The sequence below is a fragment of the Mus caroli genome, chromosome 18, assembly GCF_900094665.2.
Source record: "Mus caroli chromosome 18, CAROLI_EIJ_v1.1, whole genome shotgun sequence".
In the NCBI taxonomy this organism is placed as follows: domain Eukaryota; kingdom Metazoa; phylum Chordata; class Mammalia; order Rodentia; family Muridae; genus Mus; species Mus caroli.
Window position 1 is genome coordinate 10351172 of NC_034587.1, and position 26035 is coordinate 10377206.

The window sequence follows — 26035 nt, forward strand, 5'->3', positions numbered from 1 at the left end:
TTTTTTTTGTTGTTTTTTGAGACAGGGTTTCTCTGTACAGCTCTGGCTGTCCTGAAACTCACTTTGTAGACCCGGCTGGCCTTGAACTCAGAAATCTGCCTGCCTCTGCCTCCCGAGTGCTGGATTAAAGGCATGCGCCATCACGCCCAGCTCTAACTTAGCTCTTTTGAAGCAATAGGTTTTATGAAAATGGAATAGAATAACTACACTAAACGCTTAACACCTTTTATGGAAAAAGCATACTATTTTACCCTCCTCCTTCTCCTCCTCCTCCTCTTCTTTTCTAAATCAAAGGTTAGTCCTGTTGTCTAGGGAATGGCATCCACATTAGACTTTGAAACAACAGGGACACAGTCTTCCCAGCTCAACAGCTAGGAAAGACATCACTAGACAAATAGAGAATAGAGCATTGTTTGAAGTCTACAAGGCATTAAACTTCAGAAATGACTCTGTCTCCATAAGTGCAAACACGCTACTGCCTTCCTCAATTTCCCCAGCTGCTTAATAACAGTAATGGTAGTGACCACACACCATAGCCCAGAAGAACATAAGCACTCAAGTTTTGGTTCTTGCCATAACTGAAGAACCCCAGATCCTTTTATATGATTCAGAAGTCTAGACATGACCATTTAACAGCACACAACAAAAGAGAAGAGATTTAGCTTGTGATAGTATCTCATAACGTTCTGCAACCTTCTTGTTCTTGCTAGTGATGGTCATGTGTAGAATGTGTGTGCGTGTGTATGTGTGTGTGTGTGTGTGTGTGTGTGTGTGTGTGTGGTAGATGCATGCATGGATATATTTTAAGTGTATATGAACTCTGTATTAAAAAAAAAATCATGTTTCGTACAAAACTCTCCTGGACTTTTGAGTGTACAAGTTTGTTATTCTGAGCCATTTGATTAAATTTAACCACAGGAAACTCTTCCAAGTCCTAATGAAAATGCAGCAATTACACCTAAAAAGGGAGCAAAGCCAAAAGCCATCCTTTTCCAATATCTTTCTTTCAAACATCAGACTGCAATAGAAGCTCCATGGTTTTCATTTCACGTTAGTCCAAGCTCTCTGAGCTGTTGGAAGCATGTTAAACACAAAACAGGGAGTGGTCCAGCAGTGAGTGTGTGGTGGGAAAGACTGCTACTGGAAACAGGCAGGCAGGCAGGCAGGCAGGCAGACAGACAGACACACACACACACACACACACACACCCCAACATGTAAAGAAAGCTCCAAGCATTTCTTCTTTTAAAAAAAGAAAGCTTGAATTAGAAATTACAGTAATATGTCTGGAGTGCAGGATATGTACTAAAATTTTTATTTTGGTTCAAGTTAAAAAGTATGTGAAATGGAATTTTAGAAAGAGCTAAAAATCACTATTTCCTCTAGAAATGAACAACACTCTTTGTTGACCCCAAACAAACCGCCACTAGGTCATACTTCTTTGAGAGATGCACGCTATTCAATAACTACTTCATCACTGAGACAAATCAAACCATTTGAATGATTAAAGAAATGAGGGTTACAGCAAAGGACATGGGCTCAGGGTGCAGTGTCTTTCCGGGTTTTCTACCTCACATTTCTGCCGTGACAGGGCATTTCAGCGTAGGAATGTAATGGCCTGGGACATCGGAGGCAGAGAATAATGTCAAAAGCAATTCTTCACGTTTGGATCCCCCACATCATGTGCAAAGAGAGAACTTAAGCAGGCAAATGCAATTTGCTCCTTCCAAAGTATACATTTTTATCTCTTATGAAGAGATGAAGCCACATCCATTTCTAACGCCTCAAGGTAAAGAGGGTGGCATGTATCATAAGTGCAGAGAATGTCTGAAGGATTTAGAAGCAATCTTTTCATAATATATCTTTGGGTGAGGAAGTGGAGTTATGAGTTACTCAAAATTCATAAAGATTATTAAGTTTCCATTCTCATAGAAATCGTGCTACCACAGTATCACTGCATTACACTGCTGGGGCTTCAGCCCCCAACTACCCAGAGCCTGGTCTGAGTCCAAGACATTCATCCATTACGTAGCATTAGTGCTCTGCAGAATAAAATTAAGGTTCCATTGCCTTCAAAAGCAAACAACAACAACAACAACACCGAAACAAATTGCTTTCACAGGAACCAGCCTGCGGTCGCTGGATGTGCTGAATTCCTGGCCCTCAGTATGTCAGCATTCCTTCATGTAAGTGATTGTAGCAGGTAAGTAAGTTCCCATTTCAGCAACTTGCCTGGAGATTATCAACTTGTGTGTCTGTGCCTGCTGGGCTATTTGAATGATTACCCTAGCCCCCAAAGCCCTCAGCAAGGACTGGTTCTGGACCCAAGGCAGTGACCCCTCACGGTGAGGGAGCCTCCTCAACACCAGTCAGCTCTCCTGCTTGATGAATTTCCACCTAACAGCTCATCTAAACGCAGCCTATGGGCTTCATGGATTTCCTTCCTCCTCTTCACTTAAGTCTATGGGAAGTTATGAAACATATTTTTCTAGTCCTCCCAGGAGCAAGGCCAGGTTCACAGTTTGACCTCTGAAACACAGCAGCCCTGCAAAGCCAGACAGGCTGATAGAGCTGAGCCTTCCTGCTCTCTGCCTGGCCTATACAAACCATAACACAGAGCAGGCAGCAAGGTGACTTATGGGAAATGACAGACGATGGATCAGTAGGGGAAAATAATGGGATTTAATCATGTGAAACTATCACAGGAACAGGGTTCCCTTGCAGGAAGCTGTCCAACACAGGTGAGCTCAGTTTCTGAGCAAACCAAGCACCTATGGTCACTAGTGGTGGTCTTTTAATCAGATTAAGTGCCAGGGTGCTGGGGAAGGCCCAGGGATTCTGTTTCCCATAAGTCTGGGTCTCCACCAAGTGATTTTAAGCAGATGCATAAAAACATCTATCTGTGAATTACATAGATGTCTTCAATGTGTGAGAGGCCATCCGGCGGGCAGTTCAGGCTCATAAGAAAGATTGTCACAGACTAATTAAGGACTCTGCTGCTCAGAGAGGAAGGCTGACCCTGCAGTCTTACACACTTTCCAGCCAGAGGGCTGTGAAGTGGAGCCCCAATGGGGCATTTCCATCTGAAACCCAAGGGCACCCACACTGTGGAAACCATTGTAAATGCTTCCCTCACTCAGTGACAGCAGAGGGGACACAAACACTTCAATTATCTTGGTATGGACCGCACACGGCAGCCCTCTCATGTTTGACATCATGAGGCACAGCTCCCTCTCATTGATGGAATCTTATTCTTTCTTGCACTTTTCTATGCATTCATTATGAAGAAGGCCATTTGGAGACAGAAAACAATGAGCCCTTTAGACAGAAGGTAGCGATTCAAAAACTGCAAAACTTCAGCTTTCAAAAATAGCCCGAGTGACCTCTCACAGTACTCTGACCACTCCACAGCAAGCAGGAGGCAACCCCTGTGATGAGCGGGTTCTGGCAAAGCTCTCTCTTCACAGATGATGCACAGCTTAAGCTATAATGAGTTTTTGGGTTACAAATGCTGAACACATTAATATTCCTTGATGATAATTATCACAGTATAAGCACCTTTCCCAATGTGAGTAGCATAAACCAACTGAAGCAGCATTTTTACTTCATTTGAAACAAGCTGGAAAATGGGATTTTCTACTCTTGTAACCTGAGGTCAACATACATCAAGCATTGCATATTAAACATACCTATACCTAAAGCACGTCTTGCTATCTTTCCCCTCTGCTCCATGTAGACATGAAGCCATCTCCTTTATCCATTCTTTCTCATGAAATACTTCATTTGGGCATCCATGTGACACACACAATGGCAAAACAAAGTGTATTTCCCCTCTGCTATCAGGATTCGTATGTTTCTGCTTGTCCAGAGCAGGAGACTATCTTCTACAGAGGGCCTGTGTATCTGTGCGGTTTGAATGAGTTCTGTGGCCACCGACTGCAAATCAAACAGGACAGAAATGAGAGGTGGACAAATAGGCTCTGAGAAGACTCCAACCCACACTACTTAGAGAGTGGAGCCAAACTTAGCCACCTGTATCTTTACAGCTTCAAGGCTGGCTACAGGACAGAGCAGCAAGGGAGTATGTGCGTTCTAACCTACCACCACCACCAGGCCAGCTGTGACTGCAGCATCACACAGACTGTAGATTATCACAGAGGACACTTACAGACTAATGTCCATCCCAGATTAAAAGAGCAATTATTGTTTGGATAATAGCTATCAGATATTACCCGAAATGATCTACAGCAATTGTCTACAACAATTTCTTATATTCCAGTATTTGCCACAGCACACCCAAAACAGATGTTAGCAGAGCTCACCGTGCTCCCCACACTGTGATTGGCTAATCCAGATGGGATGGATTATCAATTGATTTTCTCTCATTGTTCCTCCTTTTGTTCCCCTTATTAAGTGAAAACAGAGGAGATGCTCACTATAAAGTTCAGCTGATGTTTGCAAGGCTTAGAATGATCACAAGTAAGCTCTCTCCTTTCATCACACCACAGTTCCAATTTCGTGTTCTTTGTGGATCTCCACAGCACCCACGATTTAGCCATGAGAGAAATGAAAGTCAGTTTCAACTCTGAATCCAAGGTTTCCTGGTGCAGATCTGTTGAACTCATTGGTACCACGTTAGCCTACACTTCATTTAGAAAATATGCCACGCTACAATTGCTTCAAGTTCTCGGATATCATTTTTACTTATGTGCTGCAAAACTGTCTTAAAATCCCATTTGAATAGATGCTAGGGTTATGAGGGAACCTGCACTAAATATTTAACAGCTCTATCGGTTATTAAATACTATAACGTGAGGGCTGCAAGAGCATGATGTACAGAGCTTTCGCACTTTCCTAACTTAATGCTGTGCTCGTTCTGAACACCGTGCAAGCCCATTCATCAGAACTGATGCATTTTAAAAAGTCCTCATTTACTAGCAGATAAATGTGCTCCAAGAACGTTTTATAGTATAGAAATGACTGAAAACCTATTTGTTTTTTACTGTGAAAAATTTGCTGTATTGTGGCAAGGAAAAACCTCTCACGGGGGATTTAAAAGGCCTTTTTGAAATAGTATGTAAGGGTTAAAGCATTGGAATATAAGAAAGTAGGATATCGCATCAATTTGGCAGAACATAAACACACCAAAAAGCAACAACAGATTACCACGTCCATCAAATCTGAAAATAATATCTCAAGTCCAAGTATAATATATAATGAGATTGCCCATCCAGAATGCTGATTTTGATTGTGACACTTTTAATTAAAACTTTTAAGTAAAATGATCTCACAAATACAAAACACATCACACAGTGAAATTTGCCAGACACAATGTCTATACATCTCAGTGTTGACTGTGACATGGTTGGAGAGTGACTTCATTTGCAGCTATTGCCAAGGACTTTCTTAGCTCATTAAGATTGGCTTTGCAAACCTGTTTAAATATTTCTTGCTAAATTATACACTGAAAAAATAACATTTACGTAGGAAATTTCCCCCCCAAACCATAGCTGTCTTCTTAGAAATACATATTCTCCTGTAATTTGAAGAAAGTGCCTTTCAGCTGGAGACCTGCAGCGCGAGTGAGCGTCTCCTCAGTAAACAGTGAGACAGTGTTCACCTACTCTTCAGGTCCTGAGTGGAGACACTTGCTTCTGAAAATGTCTTGTGGTGACTTCCTAAATTCAAGCCATTTCAATTAGTATTACTGCACATTAAAAATTAATTGCATTACTGAATGGATTAAGTTTTAAATTTCAATTCTACAGTATGTGCCCTAGAAATGACAGCTAAAAAAATCAATGCTCTTTGGCCCACAATCGGAAGTGTGTATGGTCGGACAGCCTGAGACTGGCGTCATGGCCAGGCAGTTTTAAAAGACTTGATGGTTCAATTGAACGTGTGTCAGTGCTCAGTCCAGTTTTTAACTTGAATGCTGCATAGCCTCAGAGGAGGAAAAACAGATACACTCAGAGCTGGGAGAAACATGGTCACAGATCCCATGTTTATGACACCAAAGAGATCAGCAGCCACCAAAGACTTGCTACACAACTCTTCAGAGGATAAACCTGTCTTCACAGTGCTTTCAATGAGCACATACGATCTCTGAGTTCAACCCAAGTTGGTTTGTTATTAGTTTGTAGAGAACACAGCTGGGATCAGAAAATAAGGAAAACCATTTATTTACAGAATTTACTACAAATGGAGACATGTATAAGAGATGGGCACTGCACACTGCAAACTTGGGGCAGAAATAGACAGAGAATATGCTAAGCCTCTGAGGTCTTATGTAGAGAAAACACTGAGCATTCCTGACATGGCAATAGAAGAATACAAAATAAAGAGAAAGGAGAAAGATGATATAGAGGGGAGACAGAGAAGCAAAGACACAATTGTGTTCAGCCAGAGGCTGGGGTACTAATTACTTTGTTTTAAGGAGCATTGTAAAATTATCGGTCATGAAACCCTGGTGCTGAACCAGTTTTGCCATCTAGATGCCTTTGTAAATTACTAAAGGGTTTTCGGGGAGGCTTGCATTAGGATGCACTGCCATTCATTCACTATCGATTAATAACATCTGCATACAACATGGAAAAATGTAATGTGTGCCCTCTCCTCCTCATTGCCTCATTCTTTGAGTAGCTGAGGGAAAGAACATTGTAAATGAACTCAAGAAAGTCAGGTGCTATAAAGAACCAAAGAGAAGCCCTGCACTATCTGGCTTTGGAATCGAATGTTATTGGCATGTTCCTCAGAGAAGAAAAAATGATGTTTGTTTTGTTCTTCAAGATCTCTTCCATGGTGCATTGGTGGCCAACAGCAAGTTGTGCATCGAGGGAGTTAAGAACATGGTCAGTAACAATAACAACAAAAAGAATGGACCCCCAGGTAGGGATCCCTGTGTGACAATCACCCTTCACTGCGAAGGACTGATGTGGCTCTGTTATGGCACAGGAAAGGTAACACACAGAACACCGGTGACACCACATAATGACACAGGCACCACACAGTCATACCAGGCACAAGCCATCACAGCAGCCACAGCTCCTGGGAGCCAAGTCAGATCTCTCAAAAGTGAATGGACCTGGAAAAAAAAACCCCACTGAATGGAGGTGTGGCCAGTCTACAGCATGGCACTGTGTCTTGGAGAAACAGAATAAAAGATTGGCAAGGGAAACATGTTTCCTTAGCGAAATATTACAGGGACACCAAATTAGTCTGAATTAAACATCCATTGGAGGCAAAACTACGTGCAGCTTGTTTAAAGGGAGAGGTGAAAGAACGCAGCATTTCCTGTTTGGGAAACACAAATAGGTTCGCTGAGTCCTATTTTATCCTCTGAGAAATGAAATGAAACAATGGTTTGAGGTGAACACACTGCAAATTCACGATCATATTATTTAAAGGGGAGAACAATTGATTTTCTAATTCTCGTCTGCTGTAGCTGGAAGTCTGCCTTCTCAGTCAGGGCTCCCAGGACGCTGAAGCGATGTGTTCGGGGAAAGGAAGGAGACTCTACACCAAGGATCATTGAGTATGTCATTGGTTAATTCTTGCTCTATGCTCCTCATTAGCATGACTCTCAAGTTTCTGGTATCATATCCGAAATATTAAGACATAATAACGACGAAGGTGCAGATAATTGGATATTAACCAGAACATACTTGACTGGGCAGGAGGTAGAGCCCTGCTTAAACTAATCCTGAAACATATTAATCACCAATTAATGAAAGGGTTTCAAATTCATTTTCTATTATAGAACACCTCCGAGTACCTAAGCTTTTTCTAACAAATGAGTTGGAATAACAGGGTAGAGAGAGGAGATACAGCAATCTGGCGATGCCTGAATTGGTGCTTTAAAGTCTGTTGTGGGATAGTTGTGAAAGCCAGAGTTAAATACTTGAATGCTCTTTACAAATTCTGGTGCAACAGAGAGAAGCACTTTCTGAAGTCCAGAGTTTAAACTCCAAATGTAGATATCTCTTTCAGTAGCTGAGCCACAGCTACATATTTCATCAGAAGGCTGTCATAATATTATCTAGCTTTCCAAACTCAGATAGGTCTTTAGTCTTCCAGATGAACCTCAGCTGTCCATTCCAACCACAAGGCATTGAACAAGAACTCAGGAGTGTATCAAAGATGGCAGCACACTTGGCAAACTTGAGGCAGAAAGAAATAAGGAATGTGGTAAGACACTGGCACTGAGCCTAGAGGGAACTTGAGTACCACCAATATGTACATAAAATTTCACAGGAGAAAGACAACACAAGAAGAGACAGAGGCACAGACATAGTTCTGTCCTGGACACAAGGCTGGGGTCCTGCTTCTGACCTACATGGCCACCTATATTAGCTCCCTTCTAAAACTTCTAGGGATATTCAGGTTAGAGAAATAGTTAGAGAAATACTTTTCAATAACCAGGGAAAGGGATCTGAGAGATTATCTGTTGAAAGAGATTCTACCATATTATTTTTGAAAGATAGCACTCAGCCAGGCGGTGGTGGCACACACCTTTAATCCTAGCACTTGAGAGGCAGAGGCAGGCAGATTTCTGAGTTCGAGGCCAGCCTGGTCTACAAAGTGAGTTCCAGGACAGCCAGGGCTACACAGAGAAACCCTGTCTCAAAAACCCCCCAAAACAAAACAAAACAGAAAGGTAGCACTCTTAAACATTGAGAAAGGGCATTTGCCTACAAAAGAAAAGAAAGTGTATGTGTGCCTGCGTGTGTGTGTGTGTGTGTGTGTGTGTGTGTGTGTGTTACAGCAAAGCCGCTGTGGGGACACTGCTTGCCCATGCTTCCTGCCCTTGTGGGCTGAACTGGATGGAAAGAGTGAGGATACTGGTTACTACAGAGATTCCACCCCCCAATTCTGCTGTTTGTTGACTTTCATTTTAATAACTCTTAAACAAGCACTCAGGGCAGATGAACTGAGATAGACTTGCAAGTGGGCCCTTTTATCAACAATTTTTGCCACAGAAATACACAAACAGTCCAATGGCTCTTCATTAGCAAACAAATCAACAAGTGATATTTTAATGCATGACTTTGTTCTGTCTCTGTGGGGACCTTCGTTCAGAGAGTGATGTACAGTACAGAGAAAGGAATCATCAGCCACAATGTCCCTGGGCTCTCTCCATTGAGGACTTCGCAGCCTCTGCTTAAAGACTGCATTTAATTGACTGATAGACAGTAGCTTCTTTGTTCGCAGAAGACAGCGAAGTAATGGCAGCTTGAAAATCGTAGCATCTACAGGGTCTCCTGAGACTAGTAACAGGGGGATATGTGTCAGGAATAAATAAATAATCTAATTATTAAGCCACTTCCTGTCAAGTTAACTCCAATTTGTTGGCTTTTGAAGGCAACAAAACGAGGCATTTTTCCTCATTATGCTTCTCTTTTTATACCAGTGGTAATCACAGGCGGATTAAAGGGTGCCTGATTGGTTTTTTTGTCAAGGATCTGAGAAGCAGCCAACAGTACAGAAAAACAGAGTTGGGGTTAGAAGAAATTTCATGCTTGTCTCCTTTCCAGCTCCCTAACAGCCCACACGGCTGCCCCATACGGTGCAGCCAGCTGTACAGCAAATGTGTACCCCTCCAACTGAGGCCTACCGGGCCACAGGCGCCATCCTGAGAGCCGTGAGATACCTTGCAATCTTGGCAGGTAGCTACTGCTGTCATAGGCATAATTCTAAAGGTGACCTACGAAACCCCGTCAGCTCTCCAAATGCAACAATATGAGCAGCTGAAGTTGACACCCACTCTCCATATTGGCTCTCGGCTCCTTTGTTTACTGCTTTCAATGGCCCCCGGATCTAAGAAATAACCCATCTAAACGGGTCATCAGAGGCCTTTGCTTTGGCTGGGGGCAGTTGGATCCTGTGTAAATAGGTCAGGATCCATATGAATGATATGCACGTGAGCGTGCTTTTGCGTGGGTTCAATTGTATGGGTGTGCTTGCATTGAACTGATTAATTTATTTATTGCTGATGAATTCCCATACCTCCATTCAGAAATGTTCTGCAAACTTCATGTGGAATAGACTACAGAAATCAAGAGTGAGGAGAAAATGAGACCCTGAAGCAAAACTGCATGGTACTGCCCCTACCCACTGTAGAGATCAGGAGGCCAGGCCAGGCTATCGGCCATTCTGCCTGAGAGCTAGGTTCTTTTGTGGCTCTGTAAAGCCAGCATATCCTAAAAGGTGACAGGGAACTGAAATGTGGGTCTGTCTATGAGCTCAGAAAACCTTCTTTCTTACAGAAAGTTAACATAAGGAATGTCTGGGAGATGTTCTTTGGGGTAAGTCAGACACTACACTAACTGCTAATACCTATTACTCTTGTAAGCCATGGCTGCTAAACACAAGAGGATAAACATCACGATTTGCATTTTAATAAATTAACCCCACGTCGGGGCCATGCACAAAGTTTGTCACTCTGAATCTTTTGAAGCTTGTGACTGTAAACAACTCAGCTGGGCTCCTGAAGACTGTGCCTTTTTCCAAAGGTACTTTTCTTTTCAATTGCCCTTGCTTTCAGGAAGGCTACTGGTAGACAAGGCTTGGGGAGTTCCCACAGCCCTCTTTGCTCTCAACAAACAGCACAGCTATAATGCTACTGGCCACCCTTTTTGAATACATCTTGAATTTTTGTTAAATTGCGCAGATAATTAAAGCCTCTTCATATGTACAGTCCGCTTCATTGGTAACACGAATTCTGTTTTCAGTTACTGTCTAAAAATTCCCTCTCTGAATAATTTCAAACTAAGCAATAACACTTCATTTTACATAAGTTTTATCTGATGTCCCCACACAGAGCTGCCAGCTGTACAGCAGACGTGTGCTTCTGAAGCCGGGGCCTACCAGGCCACCGACTCCATCCTGAGAGCTCTGCGGCACCTTGCTGCCATTGGCAGGCTCTCCCAGCTATCGCTGTGGCCGTGGCTCAACACTGCACACAACTTAAAATTATCTGATTATTAGAATTTGTGGCCCACACTCCACTTTCTCCTTTATTTAATCTATCCCCAGATCACACATTTGTTTAAATGTTTTGGCTGGCTTACAGATCACGCGGCCATCTGCACAGTAGGTGTGACACCAGTTTTTTTAGACAAAAGTTAACGTTATAAACAAAGATAAAGTCATCTGAAATGCTTTGGTGTTTGTTATTCTGCCTGGCTCACTTGGACCAACTCTAAGAAATAAATAGAATTATCTGTGTAAATCGATGAACATCTATGAAAAACAACACCCAGCAGAACGCTGAGCTTGCTCCATTACCTACGTTAATATCGTGACAGCTGAGGAGAGATGACCTGGCCCACTTCTCATCTCTCCTGTACAGATGGCTATTAAAGAGAAAGTACCCCTTTTGTATGGCCCATGCAGAAACCCTTTATGGGCTTTTCAAATAAGCCAGCATTGCCCACACGAGGGTAGCTTTCTCTTACCATTAAACTGCCCAGATTTCATCTTTTTTAATCCAGCCCTTGATGAAATAAGCCAGTATTTCCTCATATGCAACATCAAACGCTTGATTTCTTAACTCCCTGAATTTTTAGGTAATTAAATGAATAATTTTTTTAAATCCAATAGCCCCATTTAGAATGAATGTAAATCATGGCTCCAAAGATCTCAATGACTTTGTAATCCTTATGATGGTATGAATGATCTCTTTCAGGTACGTATATACACACATATACACACACACCTTACACCTCACATACAGTCATACCTATAAATTTTATGACAAATTCATTTTTTTCATTAGTTTTATAACTGCCAATGAAAGAAGAGAATTTAAAGTATATGCAAAGGTCAAAATATTTTGTTATTTCTCTCAAAGTCAAGTAAAATCCAAAACTATGCTAGAGCCCAATGTGTTAGGTTTTCTCTATTCTAAAGCAAGAGGTCTCAAGTTAAAGTGTTTCAGAGATGGCACAGAGCTCCCCATCAAACCTTGGTGATCAGTTAGAAAACAAGGCATCTGGTAAAGAAGGGGGGCAATACCCTGTCACCCTGGGCATCAGACATACTGCAAGGCATATGAATGTCACTTACATAAGAACAGACTACAACTTCACCATTCCACTAAACTGATTTACACACTCTTATTGTCTTGACGTAGTGCATGTTCCATACCACATGGGGTACATATATTCCTGAATGCACTGTACATGTGTTGAGTCTCTTCATGGTTTAAAAATATTTGTCCAGAAGATACTGAGTATCAGAGATCAGGATAAAAATTGCCAATATCATTGCATTGCACTTCTCAGGCCAGCTAATGTTTATTATACCAATTTCCACTTTTGTTTCTCTAAGAGATAAATATATTTTCTTCCTAGAATGCTAGTTAGCGTCATGTTTGACCTTTAAGGATAAGCTCACTAGCATATCTGAATTTTTCCAGTTTTTTTTAAATAACAAAATGGGGATATTATGATTCTTTATGTGCAATCATTACAATACAATCTTATAAAAACATGAAAAGATAAGTGAAATGAAAACAAGCTATTTCTAAGTAGATTTTTCAAAGTAATTCATAGGTGTATGATCTGTGTTCAGTTCTCCATAATCGATCTAGGAACTAGGGAAGGAGGGCGAGAAATGACCACAGTGTATCTTCACTACTTCTCTCGGAAGTTAGCGGCTGCAATAATTCATTCCAAGGATAATGGCCTCTCTCCCCTTTGGTCATTTCTTTGTCAGGCTGACTGGCCCTACATAGTGAGCATACTGCTGGTTGCCTATCACCAGCCACTCACAATTTGCTCACTGCGTTCATGAGACAGTTGTGTGTGGCTGTTTGGAACACATTCATCTCTTTAGGGATTTATGTGTTAGTAGTGGCAGTGCCAACCTCCATAGTGAACAGAATTTCTTTCTAACTAAAATAGATAATTAGAGGCTGGTAATTATTGGTCAAGAATTATCAGAGTGAAAAAATTAAGCTCCTCGTAAACAGTTCTTGGCAATGCCACCTCTTTATATCATCTCATGCCTAACAACCCTTTATTCCAAGCACTTACAAATTTACTCTACTACGGTGGAGCCTCGTAATTTTATATGAGGCAATCCCTTCGCTGGGTTAAACACATTTAGATTTCCTGGTTCCACCTCTTTGTTGTTAATATGTACCAAATAATAGTATAACTCGAAATCTCACAGAGGAAAATAACAATAAATCTTTACCACTCGATAGAAATAGAAGGGTAGATATGCATTAAAAGTCACGGTGCACAATGGCTTCTTTATGGTAAAAATGAACAAAGACTGTGTGAAAGGAACAAAGGAAGACAAAAACATTCTCATCTGCACAGAAGTTAGTTAACCTGTTCTAGGAAAGTTGTTAAAACATTCTGGAGTTCTTTCCCTCCCCCAGCCTCTCGCTCATTCTCTGCATATGTGTGTGCAAAGAAGAAAAGCCCTAAGTAATTAAGTAATTACTGGTCTGAATATGTGTGTGTGTGTGTGCGCGCGCGTGTATTCATAAATATGCAAAACCATGTCAAAATGTGGTAAATGGAAAGGTTTCATGTTTTCCTTAATAAGCATACACAAGGCCCTGGCACACTTTTGTCAAGTAATTACTCCTGCAACTGAGATCATGTGTCCATACCTAGCTGCAAACGGAACTTAAGGACACTTCCCTCATGCTCCTGGTGGAAATATCAATGGGTTTCCTTTCTCAAATGTCCTCATCAATTGCATGAAACCAGTGTATCCAGTAAGAGGAGGCTTGGAGGTTACTTGAAAAACGTATTGCTCCCCTCCCCCCCAAAAGCAAAGGATGAGGCTATAGGGGGCTTTTGAGTCCCAGCTCATTGAGGCATCCTTAGACCATGTTTCTGTCAGGAGACAGGGCCCTTCCTCTAGATGTTTTGCAAAATGAAAGCTACAAAACACCACCCACCCTTTTAACAGAGTAGGAGGCTTTCAGACAGTCCCTAATCCCTCTTCCCATACTAAACGTCTAGTTCAGATTATTTTTTTATTAGATAAAAAATACACACTGATACACAATCTAAAAATACCCAGCCTCAATGGAGGTATTTTAGCCAACAAAATAATGCTGCCTGCCTCATTTGAAAGACTAAGTATCACACTGGGATTTTAAAAAGGGGCATCTTAGCCTTGGCGACTCCCTCCTGCTTCACATTTTCTCTCTAGATATTAACAAGGAGAATGGAGTTTAAGAACTTGGATGCCTGGTCAACAGACAGAGCAATTAAGTGGATACTATTCATTTGTTTAGGCCTCGAGTGCAAGAGAATCACATATTTTATTATTTAAAAAAATAGCCTGAATATTAAATAATCAGGCCCTCCGTGAAAATGAAAGGGATTTGCATCTCTGAAAGATGGTGAATTGTTAAATGCTAAGATCCCAAGAGGAGGTGAGTGTCATATTAATCCACTATTACTGAGAGGGGGAAGACGGGAGAGCACTAATGAAGGACTGGAGGAACGAACGTAAGATAAACAGGAAGAGAAGGGGATAGAGAAAGTGGGGGGATGAGCCAGGGGGAGTCGCAGATTGACAGTGAGATGGGAAAGCCAAGTGTACCTTCACACTCAATATTCAGTCTAGATCCTACTTGTGGCAGAGATATTAACACAGTGGCTGAGATACTTCCTGTATGCTCATTAGCAAGGTGGATAAATTAGAAACCCAGAGATTCAATTTACACTGAAGGGATCTGGAGAGAAGCAGGACTCACTGCACGTTTTAGTAACTGGAACACTTGAAGGTCAAGACTATTGCAACTTGGAGCATGAGGCGGAATCTGTGACTGCTGCCACCAAGCCACAGTGAAGAGATGGAGACATGGAACTGTGAGCAGGTACCATGTGGAAGGAATCGTTCAGGTTGTCCTATCCCTTTTTCTTAAAAAAAAAAAAAAAAAAAAGAGGCAACTGTGGAAGTTCACATGAACTTTTTTTTTTTCCAGGATTCTGAACAGGAGGCAATTTGCACAGAACATTCTCTGAATCCCTTCCATGCTGTGATTATCTTCTCAGTGCTTAAGAAGATCTTTTAATACTATCCCGCCATGGCAACGAATATATATTATCTTAAGGCATAAGAAATCACTAATAATCTTCATACTTAAATATGGAACACAAAGACATAAACTGATCAATACTTCCACTGCCGTGCATATGTTGCAGGTTGCAGTTGGCCGTTTTATTTATAAGTAACAATTGCCCCCCAAAAAAACTTATCATTGAAAAACAGCTAAGGCTATTGAGAAGATATTAATTTTTCCAACATGGTCCTGACTTTTAATAAAATATGTGGCAAGTTCTGCTGTGGTCAGTCTTCCCTGAGCAGGGGCGACAGTTGGAGTCACCCTAGAATGTACTTTCTTAGAGCTCCGCTCCTTGCTGTGCAATACAAGATAGTCCCCCAACCCTGGAAACAAACTCCATGTCTAAAAATGTTGAACTTGCTTTTCTATATTACAAAATTTTTATTAGGTGAATATAGGGTTAATCAGACTTCAAAATATTATATTCTACTTATTTATGAGTTTATAAAACACCAAGAAGTAAGTATGAAATAAATAAACAAAACCCTCATGGTATAAAAATACAAATGAGTAACAAAAATAGTATACAATAATAGCAATTGTCATTTTATTAGTAGCAAAAGATGTGCTTGATAAAGTTTAATTGGCTGGTACAACTCTTAGCACTATTACTAAGTGATTATCAAATTAAAAAACAGGAACCAGGCAGTAACCCCTGAGGAATGGGTGGATAATGGGACACCATGGATAAGTGGAAAAGCTGTCACTTTAGTTCCAGCCTAGCTAATACACGCACGATTCTAAAAATCACTGGCCTAGAGTAACGTCAGAGGTCTCCCTATCCACTTCTACAAAGATCTGTGGAAAAATTCGTGCGAAATAAAAAACTGATTCCTGAATTCTTTACATGATCTTTATGATCATTATTATTTCCAGGCTGCTGAAAACATACTTATAAAACTATTTTATGGCAATTTAAATTATTTATGTTTCCCCATCACAAAACTCACCACTTCAGGGTTTGATACAAAGATGCTTAAGCAACACACAGCAGTGCCATTATCATAACAACTTCTGAAATTAAAACCTGTCTAAAACTCTATGGAAAGCTAACATCCAGTTCATTAACCATTCCTGTTAGTTTTCAATAATGCAAAAATGATTAGAAGTTTAATTTGCTAATCACCTGTGCTTTGACTGGCAGAACGCAAATAATCCTCTGCAGAAGTCTAAACTAGCCCTCGCAGAAAAGAGAGCGCGCTAATGCCTTACCAGGGCTAATAAGAGGAATAAAAAAAAATCAATCACGCCTAGGTAAAGCATTGATGGCAGAACAATTAATTCATTCTTCATGCTGTTTAATTACATAGGCACTGATGTACACACATCTGAGAAAAATGGATGAGTAGTAAGGGGCGGAGTCTCACTCACCAATCATGTGATTTGCCACATGAACCTGGATGTCCCACTCGTTGTAGAAAACCATCTGACACTTGATACACTGGTAGGTCTTCTTCTGAGAAAAGAAGGAGGAACGTGATTGCTTAGACACATGTGCATAAATAAATGCTCCCACCCAACACAAACTGAGGGAAAACCTCTGGCCACAGAACGGTCTTCCCACGATGTTGGTTTTGTCTATGTGGCTAATTAACATTCTGTGGATTTCTCTGACAAAGCTCCATGAGCATCTTACCAAGAAACTGAGAGTTGACAGCTAGCAGTACACGTTATTACATTTACAAGGAACAAAGGCACCACATTAGGAAATAATGATAACAAAATAATATAGGTGCTCTTAAGCTCAAAACTAGACCCTAGTATTAAAAGTACTTATAACACATGGCTCAGTTTCAAAACCAATGCCTTTAGGTATCAGACATGTTTTAATTCTCACTAAAATCATGGCAGTTTTGTTCCCAGAAATATAGAAGTAAAATGACTGGTAAGTTAAGGTTCATAGCATTTTAGACAATGGGGCTGGAGAGGTGGCTTAGCAGTTAAGAGCTCTTACTGCTGTAGCAGTGGGCACAGGTTCTGTTCCTAAAACCTACCTGGATGCTCACAACTCCCTGTAATACTATGTTCAGGAGAGTGGCCACCTTGTCACTTCCACAGGCACGTGGCACCTAGCGCACAGACACAAAGGCAGGCAAAACACTAACACACATCCAAAAACCCGAAATCATTCTTTTAAGAAGGTAGGTATTTTTGTGCAGTCAGAAGTGTAGGTAACGCTTCTGAGATCTAATTCCTCTCATTTGAATATGCACTTTCTCTCCTTAGGAAATTGTTCGAGATAAAACACCACAGTCCAGTGAAATAGACGGAGCAGTGTATTTATGATAGGGGTTAGGGCATACACACACAAACTCAGACACACTCGATGTCACTGTGACACAGAAATGGGAAAAGAAGTAATGTTTCTCAAATCTCAGATGAAGCATGCGGTGTGACCTTCTGTTCTCAAGACTGATTCTCTCTCGGTGCATGTAGGGTTGACTCGGTGATTAAAGAACTAAGGTGTTCTATAGAACACACCATCACATACATCCCTTCGCATTACACGCTGTCTACAATCAAAAAACATCTTGAAAAATGAAATCTACTACGATGAAATGAAAAATTAAGGGATAGTTCACTTGTAAATGTGGGGAAATTCCATCTGTAAAAGTGTACACGTAATGTTTGGTTGTAATAATTCCCATAGATTATTATTTCACTTGGCGTGCTATAACATGTTTTGCTATAGGTATTAATATGAAATAGGAGTCATAAGTTAATATGAATCATAAATTATAGCGCATTGTGAAAAGCTCAAGTTGTTTAGGACATAAAAACATAAAGTATGAAAATAAGTGTAATTTCACTTGAAATTACAAAGGATAAGTGCCACAAATGTAAGTATTTCTTATTTGTCATAATCTACATAGTATTTTCTTCTACAACAAGGGACATTATACCTAGCAAACCCTAAAAGTCCAGGCATGTCTCCAATGCACATATCTAAATAACCCAGTAGTGGTTGTTCATTAGAATCCAGTGGACTGAGTGTACCAAATCTAAACCTAGCCAGGGCTTCCCACACCCTGACAATCAAGGAAGACGATTTACTGCATGGAGCTGTTCGTGAGACCCTTTGACAGTGACGCATAGAGCAACATGTGCTGTGTAAATAACATTCATCCCTTTTGTAACTATATTTCCCTTTAGAACTAGTTAGAAAATATTTCTTACTCCCTGATGACCTCCATTATATATTGTTTATTAGCATACTTCAAGCATCATTCCTGATATGTGACCTTGCTGAAAAACAAAGAAACATAAACTTAATGGCTAGTCTTTTCTCTTGTTAGCACAGTAAAACACAGAACATGTCGAAAACTGTCTCCAAAAATTATGACTGATAAGGAGGTTGCTCGAATATACTAAGGGCTTTTTTTTCCTTCTCGTCCACTAATAAAGAACAAAACCACTTGAAAAGCCAAGGTAATAAAATGGCAGCACTTATGCCTATCTTCAAAATGAGCTGACACATTTAAAGACCCTTGTAAGTTTTCTCTTATTGAAAGAAAACGCTTGTGTCACTATTGATAATTCACAGAGCTAATTCTCTACACCCTCACGGTGTCTAAAATGCTTTCTCCTGTTTTATATCGACATAGTCATGTTCTTATCTACATGTGCCCAAATCTGCAGCCAGCTAGAGATTCAAGGGAAGGCACCATAAGGCCTAAGTACTGCAGCTTCACCCAGCTCAGCAACCTCCGCCCCAGTTTCCTCAAAACAAAGCCATGCTATGCAAACAGCATACATAAAAAACATTTTCACTTTCCAGTTTTTAGAATAGTAAATTCAAATGGCCTATAAAGTATTCATTCCAATAGATTCTTATCTAACTATCTGAGGGCAGTACACACCTGTACACCACTCACTGAGCACACAACACACACCTGTAAATCCGATGCTGGGAGAGCTCTGCATAACTGACATTACCAAGGAGTCACCCTAATTCTAGGCCCAAATTCTCCCTTTTCCTGCTTTCAACCATTGGTCCCAAACCTTGGCTGAGGCTCTAAGGAGCAGGATGAATCTCCTGTCTAATAGACAGACTCATTAGCCCCCTTCTCAGGCGAGAGCAGAGACACACACCTCACAACAGACTGCCCAGTGGCTTTTACAACATGGTTAGCTTTCTTCAGTAATAGGGATAAACAGATCCCAAAGTGAAGCCAGATGCCTGAGGGGTGACCCCGCACTGCTGCCGAGTACAAGAGGACTGTCACCTCCCTCAGGACAATTGCTTCCATTTATATCAAAGACAACAACAAAAAAGTCACGTGAGATAATTTCTCTTAAAAGCAGGTGAAGTAGAAACAGAACTTCCATTGTTTGGGCCCCACATTGGCCTTGATCAACGCTTAGGTTGTCAATTTACTTGAAATGCTAATTTAGTCCCATTTTTAAAAGAGACTTTTTTTTTTCATTAGCCTTTTTAAATGAGCTACTTGGGAGCAGGACTGTCACTTCCTGATTGTTCTCCTTTGTTTTCTGATACTGATAGATGTAATTATCAAGGATACAACTTTCTCCCAGCACCTCATTATATTTGATTGATTTTGAGAACAATTTAAACGTGCCTCTTTGACATTTTTTGTTTTCAGCTATACTCTGCTCAGGTACTCAGAGACTTTCAGAAAAGAGCATCTCATAAGTTAAAAAAAAAAAGGTTAAATATCTCTAATAACATATAGTATTAAATATTCCTTTTCTGATTACCTCTCTCTGTTTGATCTCTGTCCCATTAGCTTTTAGACTACATTTTGTCTTATCAAATTAAATAAAAGTTATAAATTTTTAAAAATTATGTTTTGGAGTTGTAGATTGCTTTTTCTTAAAATAATATAATAAGTTCATTTAAAAAATCAGTGAGTCCACAGTAACCCTCAAAGGTAGAAAGTCAATCTCAGATGCTATGATGGTCACTATTAAATAAGTCTCTAAGCATGAAGTCCCTGTCTCCCTATACTTTCCCTCCTTTCTTTTTTGACTGCTTTGAAACAGAATCTCACAGATATCTCAGGCTGGCTGCAAACTTGGAATTCTCTTCCTCAGCCTTGAGTGCTAAGATTATAGGCGTGTGTTGGTCCACATGCTTGGTGATGTAAATTTCTTTTTCTGACAATTGGCAGTCAAAGGGTTGGAAACACTAAGCTTTTCCTGGAGAGAATTCAGTTCATGCCTCCTTAATGATAGGAGGGTTATGCAAGGGAAAGAAGAAGAAATGCTAGAATGGAGAACGAAGAAAGAAGAAAGAATGAAGACTTTGCAGAGAAAGATTATTCTTCACACTCAAAGAAACTTATCCAAAAGACTAAGTTGAATGTAATAAAACCTTTAGAGGTAACAGCCTAGATTTCAGTACAGGCAGAAACAGAAGAATAAACAAAGCCCTGGAGAGACCTTTTAGAGAACTGGACTATTGTCTTGAAAACATCCAGGTCACAGGAGAGGAGTGGAGACTATTCCCAGGTGGCTCAAAGAGGTTCATCAACTCAATGTACTTATGTGGTCTGGCTTTGGGATAAAGGGGCCAGGAGTGTTTGAGCAACTGGGGAAATGTGACCACCCTTTGGTACTGGATGTTATTGGGGGCTAATGGGCATCTTCCTTGGATGTGATGATAGTATGTAGGAAAGGCCAATGTCCTTTGTGTCAGGAGAGTCACATCATCGGTATAGAGCTGAAGTGGTATGCTGCTCACAAGTGAACTCTTACAACACCAGAGGAAACAATACACAAATAACACAGATATGGGCAAAGCAGAAAGAACTACATGACAATAGCCATCACCAGGTGCATGGGTGAGTGTCAGAGAAAACACAGGGACAAAGAAATAAATGCAAGTGCCTCGATGGGCATGGTGTTTTCTTGTGCGGAACACATCCTGATCATGTCCACGTGTGTTATTTTTCCATATCTATATGAAAGACACACCAAATAGCTTCTGTCTAGAGGTTATAAGTAGCTTTGCAAATATTTTTGATGTTTTCATGAAATTTTGAGCATGGATCTAACGAATACATTTGTAAGAGTTTGGGAACTACAGTTTGCATTCATTTCTAAAATCAAGTAATGGAAATCCCTGTTTGTGTCTCGTACTTTGCGGTTTATGGAGAATCGCTGTGCACTAAGGTCCCCTGCAATAACGTGGTAGGAGCGGATAAAGGAAGAGTAGTCGTCCAGATAAATTAGGTGACTTGTCCGAAGGCACAGGGCTTGAATACCCTACACAAAGCCAGGATTCTACTCAGCCCCTTCTCCCTGCCTTTAAACACAGCTTCTACTCTGCAAGTGAAGCTGAGACCACAGCTGAGAAGCAAGCTTTCCTTCCTGTGGAACATGAAATGTCAGAGATGATGGAGAGACAGCTCAGGACAAGGCAGGGCCTGTTTCTGCTCCTTTGCTCTCAAGTCCCATCACAGACCCTTCTCTAAGATCTCAGTGTAGAAGAGGCTCTGATCTCCCAGAGTCTAATACAGGACTTCGTTTTTTTCTCAATGTTCTGTGGTTTCAACACTGTACTTTAATTACATGTTTATTTCAATACTAAGAACAGTTTAATTCCGAGATGGCAAGAATGTCTTTAATTCCCACAATTTTCATCTGGTTAAATTAACACAGTTTTTGAGTCTCCCCTTACCTTTCCCAGAACCTTGCAGAAGCTCAGCACTGAGCCTTTCTACCATTCTCTCCTATAGCAATTGCTCTTGCATGCATGTTTTAACAAATTGGCATGAACATCTGAGCTCTCCTGCAGGTGAGCCCCCGCTTCAGTGATGAGTTTGTCATCTCTACCAAAGCATCATTTCAACAACTAGGTTTCACTACTTAGTTTAAACGTTAAATTATCTCGGCTTTTGTTATATATTCCTGGGCTTAAATTTACTTAAAATTTGTCCGTTTTCTTAGTGGAAATTGTCCTCACCTTTTTAAAACTATTAAACCTACTATTTCATTGCAAATGTTGATAGTCTCTTTTCTGACAAAGTCTCTTTCTGGTGGTTGTTTTCTCTGTCTGTCTCTGACTCCCTCCCCTTTCTCCTCCTTCTCCTCCTCCCCCGACTCCTCCTCCCCCTTTCTTCTTCTAAATCAGAGTCAGGCTCATTCACAGAATTTGAAGCCTTGATTTGAAGCCCACTTGGAGTGAACTCCTTTTGCTCATTGCCTCGCTGAGGTCATGCCAGGCTGCTGGACTTGACCCTCACAGAGGGGCATTTCCTGTGCACCTGCCCTGCTGCAGGTATAGAAGAAACAACACAGGTTCGGTTTTAAGTCTGAAACCTTCCCCCCTTCCTGCTTCTTTAATTGTCTAGGGAGAAACTGAAATACAAAGCAGAAATCAACAGCACCGTTTTACCTTCCAGTCTCTCGGCAAGAGGAAGGAAACATTGCCGTTCCTGCTTATTTGTTGTCTCTTGTTCATTTATTTATTTGTACACATACGCCTGCCTGGCTTACAAGGAAAGGCCTGAACTCAGAGCCATCAATGCTAAGCAAGCACTCCATCACTGAACTACAAGGCAGATGGATCAGGAGTTCAAAGCCAGAGGCTGGAGAGATGGCTAAGTGGATAAGAGCACTGCTGCTCTTCCAGAGGACCAAGTTTTGGTTCTCAGCACCCACATGGTGACTAAAAACACTGTTATGCCAATCCTTTGGGGGGTTTTGTCCCCAAGGACACCAGGATATACATGGTACATAGGCATACATTCTGCCATAACACCTATACACATAAAATAAATAAAATAAATTTACAGCAATGCCATTTTTAAAAACCTTAGAAACAGATAAATGAATAAGAAGCAGGTCTGGCTTTGTCTTATATGGATGAAACCTTAGTATTTCCTTGCAAGAGTCCTGCAGACCCGCAGACCCTGCAGACCCGCAGACCCTTGCCTTCATCCCCAATGTCTTACTTGGCTTCTGCACTGGAAGAATGAAGGACACGTCTACACAGGTTCCTGTGTTTCTCCTTCATCACCACTCCCCCATGTTTGGACCACTTCTCCTAGCTGTCTTACAGCCCACAGCTCCCTCTACTCCAACAGTTTCAAGCATGGAAGAGGCAGTCAGAAGCACTGTTAGAATCCCAACAATACAATGTTATACAACAACTGCTAAAACTCACTCAGCCTAATAATATCCAGCAATCTTAGTAGGAAAAAAAAAACCTCTAGAATGTTCTCTCTACAATCAGTTGCTACACTATGGCTTCATCATTCAGCTGAGCTACAAGTCATTGAATGACAGTGAGTGTTAGGTTACTTCCCTGTCAATTAAAAATAATACAGCTTACATCTTAGAGATCTATGTGGAACGAGAACTATACGAACATGCCTAGACCATGCCCAGCGTGAGCAAACCAGTGCTCAACAGTAACTGCCTTTGTTGCTCTTTACTTGACAGGTTATTATGGGATGAAATGGAAGGATACTAACAGGCACACAAAGATCCTTACCAAGGGAGTTCCAGAGGTGACTTCGGGATCATATTAACATTTCTTTCCATTAAAATACACAGATTTAGATTTTATGCCCATTAAGAGTTCTAAAATCTATTTGTAAAAGCTCAGTAAGTAATAGTATAAAGGACTCCATAGTATAAAGGACACCACAGTTAGTGACAACTGTGGAAAGACAGAAAGGAAGAGATTTAAAGAATAATCTGTATAAAGATTCAAACTGGGCCCAAGAAGATGGCTCTCTGGGTAAAGGGCTCGCCATGCAAGCATGAGGACTGGAGGTTTGCTTGGCAGCACCCATAGGCACTGCAGCTCACATGTGATTCTAGACGTCTGAAGGTGAAACATGGGATCCCTGGAAAAAGCTAGCTAGGTAGTGTGGCTAGATGACTGAGTGGTAGCTCCAGATGAGCGAGCGGCCCACCTCCCTTAATATACAAGTGGGAAAGCAACAGAGGAAGACAGTGCCAGCCTCCAAATTCCAAATACACATGAACTCACATACATATACACCTCCACACTTGCGTTTCCACACACATGTGAAAATACATACACATACTTATGCAAACTAGCCACACAAAACCACGCCAAACAAGCTAGGAGAAACAAAGATATCAAACAAAAGAGTTGTTAATGTCTACAGCAATATATATCATCATTCTAAAAACAAATCTATTACAAACTACATATGGAGAGTAACACCTTTAGTTGGCAGGATTTTGTTGTAGCAGGTAGATATTGTATGTGAGGGTAAGTCATGAGCTCACAGCTTTGTACAAATTTAGACAACTTACTAATTTAACCTAGTCATTTTCAACATAATAGTGAATTAATATGAAGATAAGCCAGCACAGAGGGGAAAGTGGCTGAAATGTAACAGAATCAACTGATGCATACCTAACCCAAGGAAAACTGGAAGCTTTAGTGTTTGATGGTGTAATCGTGTGGCTGGACTACCATTGTGCACAGTGCCTGGCACATGGTAGCCCTTAACCACCAAGAAGAAATGACACCATCCTGAATTCAAGGAGTCAGAACACACTTTGGAAAAGGAAACACACAAACATTAGAGTCCTACTCAGATTTTGCCTAAGTAATATGGCAATACAGTTCAGGACCAAGCATCTTTGTTGGTCCACAGTTAATGGGAGCTAAAACAAGTCTGGTAGGAACAGTTTAATATGCCCTGGAAGAGTCAGGAAAAAATTTAAAACCAAAACCAAACCAAACAAACAAAAGAGCCCTGGAGGTGATGCATGATCTAAAATGGAATAATACAAAGTTACTATCCTCTGCAAGGTGCGGTGCCGACTGTCCTGGGCGGCACTGGATAGACTGGGGAGAACTAATCAGAGAAGAAACAGGGTCAACGATTGCTCGTGGCCAACTGGCTAGACAGAAAACACGCACAATCTGGATGCACATCATTGCTTTAAGCAACAGAGTTGTGCCTTTTTCAGGTATCAGGGAATAATTGTTTGAGCATATTTATTTTTGCCAATAAAATCCATATTTCACAAAGATAAAAATTTAAGCTATCACAATTTCAAAAACCAAAGGGTGGGGAAAATCAATTTTTCACTTTTTATTGGAATTTTTAAATATTAGATAAACTAGTTCTAAGATACTTTAATTCCAAAGACATAGTAAATAGTCAAAACTCAAGAAATAATTGGGTCTTTAGAAAAATTTGGTAATTGTTCACGCTCACACACACACACACACACACACACACACACACACAATTTGTTATAACATCTCTGTCATAAAAGAGAGTCAAGGAATGTCCTAGGTTTATCAGCACTTTGAGAACTTAGATAACTATCATCAATATCAAAAAGATAACACCAAACCTTACTTCTCGTTAGATCATGATTCCTTTCTATTCTTATGTTATTCTTACATGCTTTATCCAGACTATTTCTACAATGTTAATCTATGCCCTAATGGGGATATTCACTCTTTAAGGGAGGACAGGAGGCTTTAACCCATTCATTTCATATCTATTGCATCATATAGCTGATTATTTAGACATATTTATGGTAAATAAATATGTACAACTCATATGCTTGATATAAAATAAAACCCTCTTGCTTACGTATCTTTGGGGTTGTTTAACCCTTTTTACTCTTTGGTAGGGATGGTGCTTGAACCCACGACTTTGCCCATGCTGCGCTTATGCATTCCCACTGATGCATATCTCTGGTCCTTCCTGTGCTCTTTAGGCTCCCCTGAGGCCTGACCATTTTCCTTTGTTTCTATTCTTGGTCTATCCTTCCAGCTATTCTTCTGGCAGCTCCACGTCCCACCCACAGGACATGCTCTCCTTTCATTTGGTATTTGCAGCTTTTGACAGCACTGTGCAGATTACCTGTCTGTGGTTCCTGTTATCTCTCTGAAATAGCTTACTGTATTGTCCACACCCACACTCAGGTGTCTACTCTCTCCCCCTCCCTCTCCCTCCCTTCCCCC

The 26035-nt window shown here is 40.8% G+C and overlaps 1 protein-coding gene across 3 annotated transcripts in view; it reads right to left on the reverse strand.

The window, feature by feature from the left end:
- Znf521 (zinc finger protein 521) overlaps positions 1 to 26035 on the reverse strand; it is a 284260-nt gene that overhangs the window by 112846 nt on the left and 145379 nt on the right. For 2 of the 3 annotated variants that reach the window (XM_021150478.2, XM_021150480.2), the window contains one exon: positions 16471 to 16555. In XM_021150478.2, coding sequence (XP_021006137.1) covers positions 16471 to 16555 — 85 coding nt within the window. The remainder of the gene's footprint in view (positions 1 to 16470; positions 16556 to 26035) is intronic. The other variant, XM_029471828.1, reaches the window with a different exon arrangement.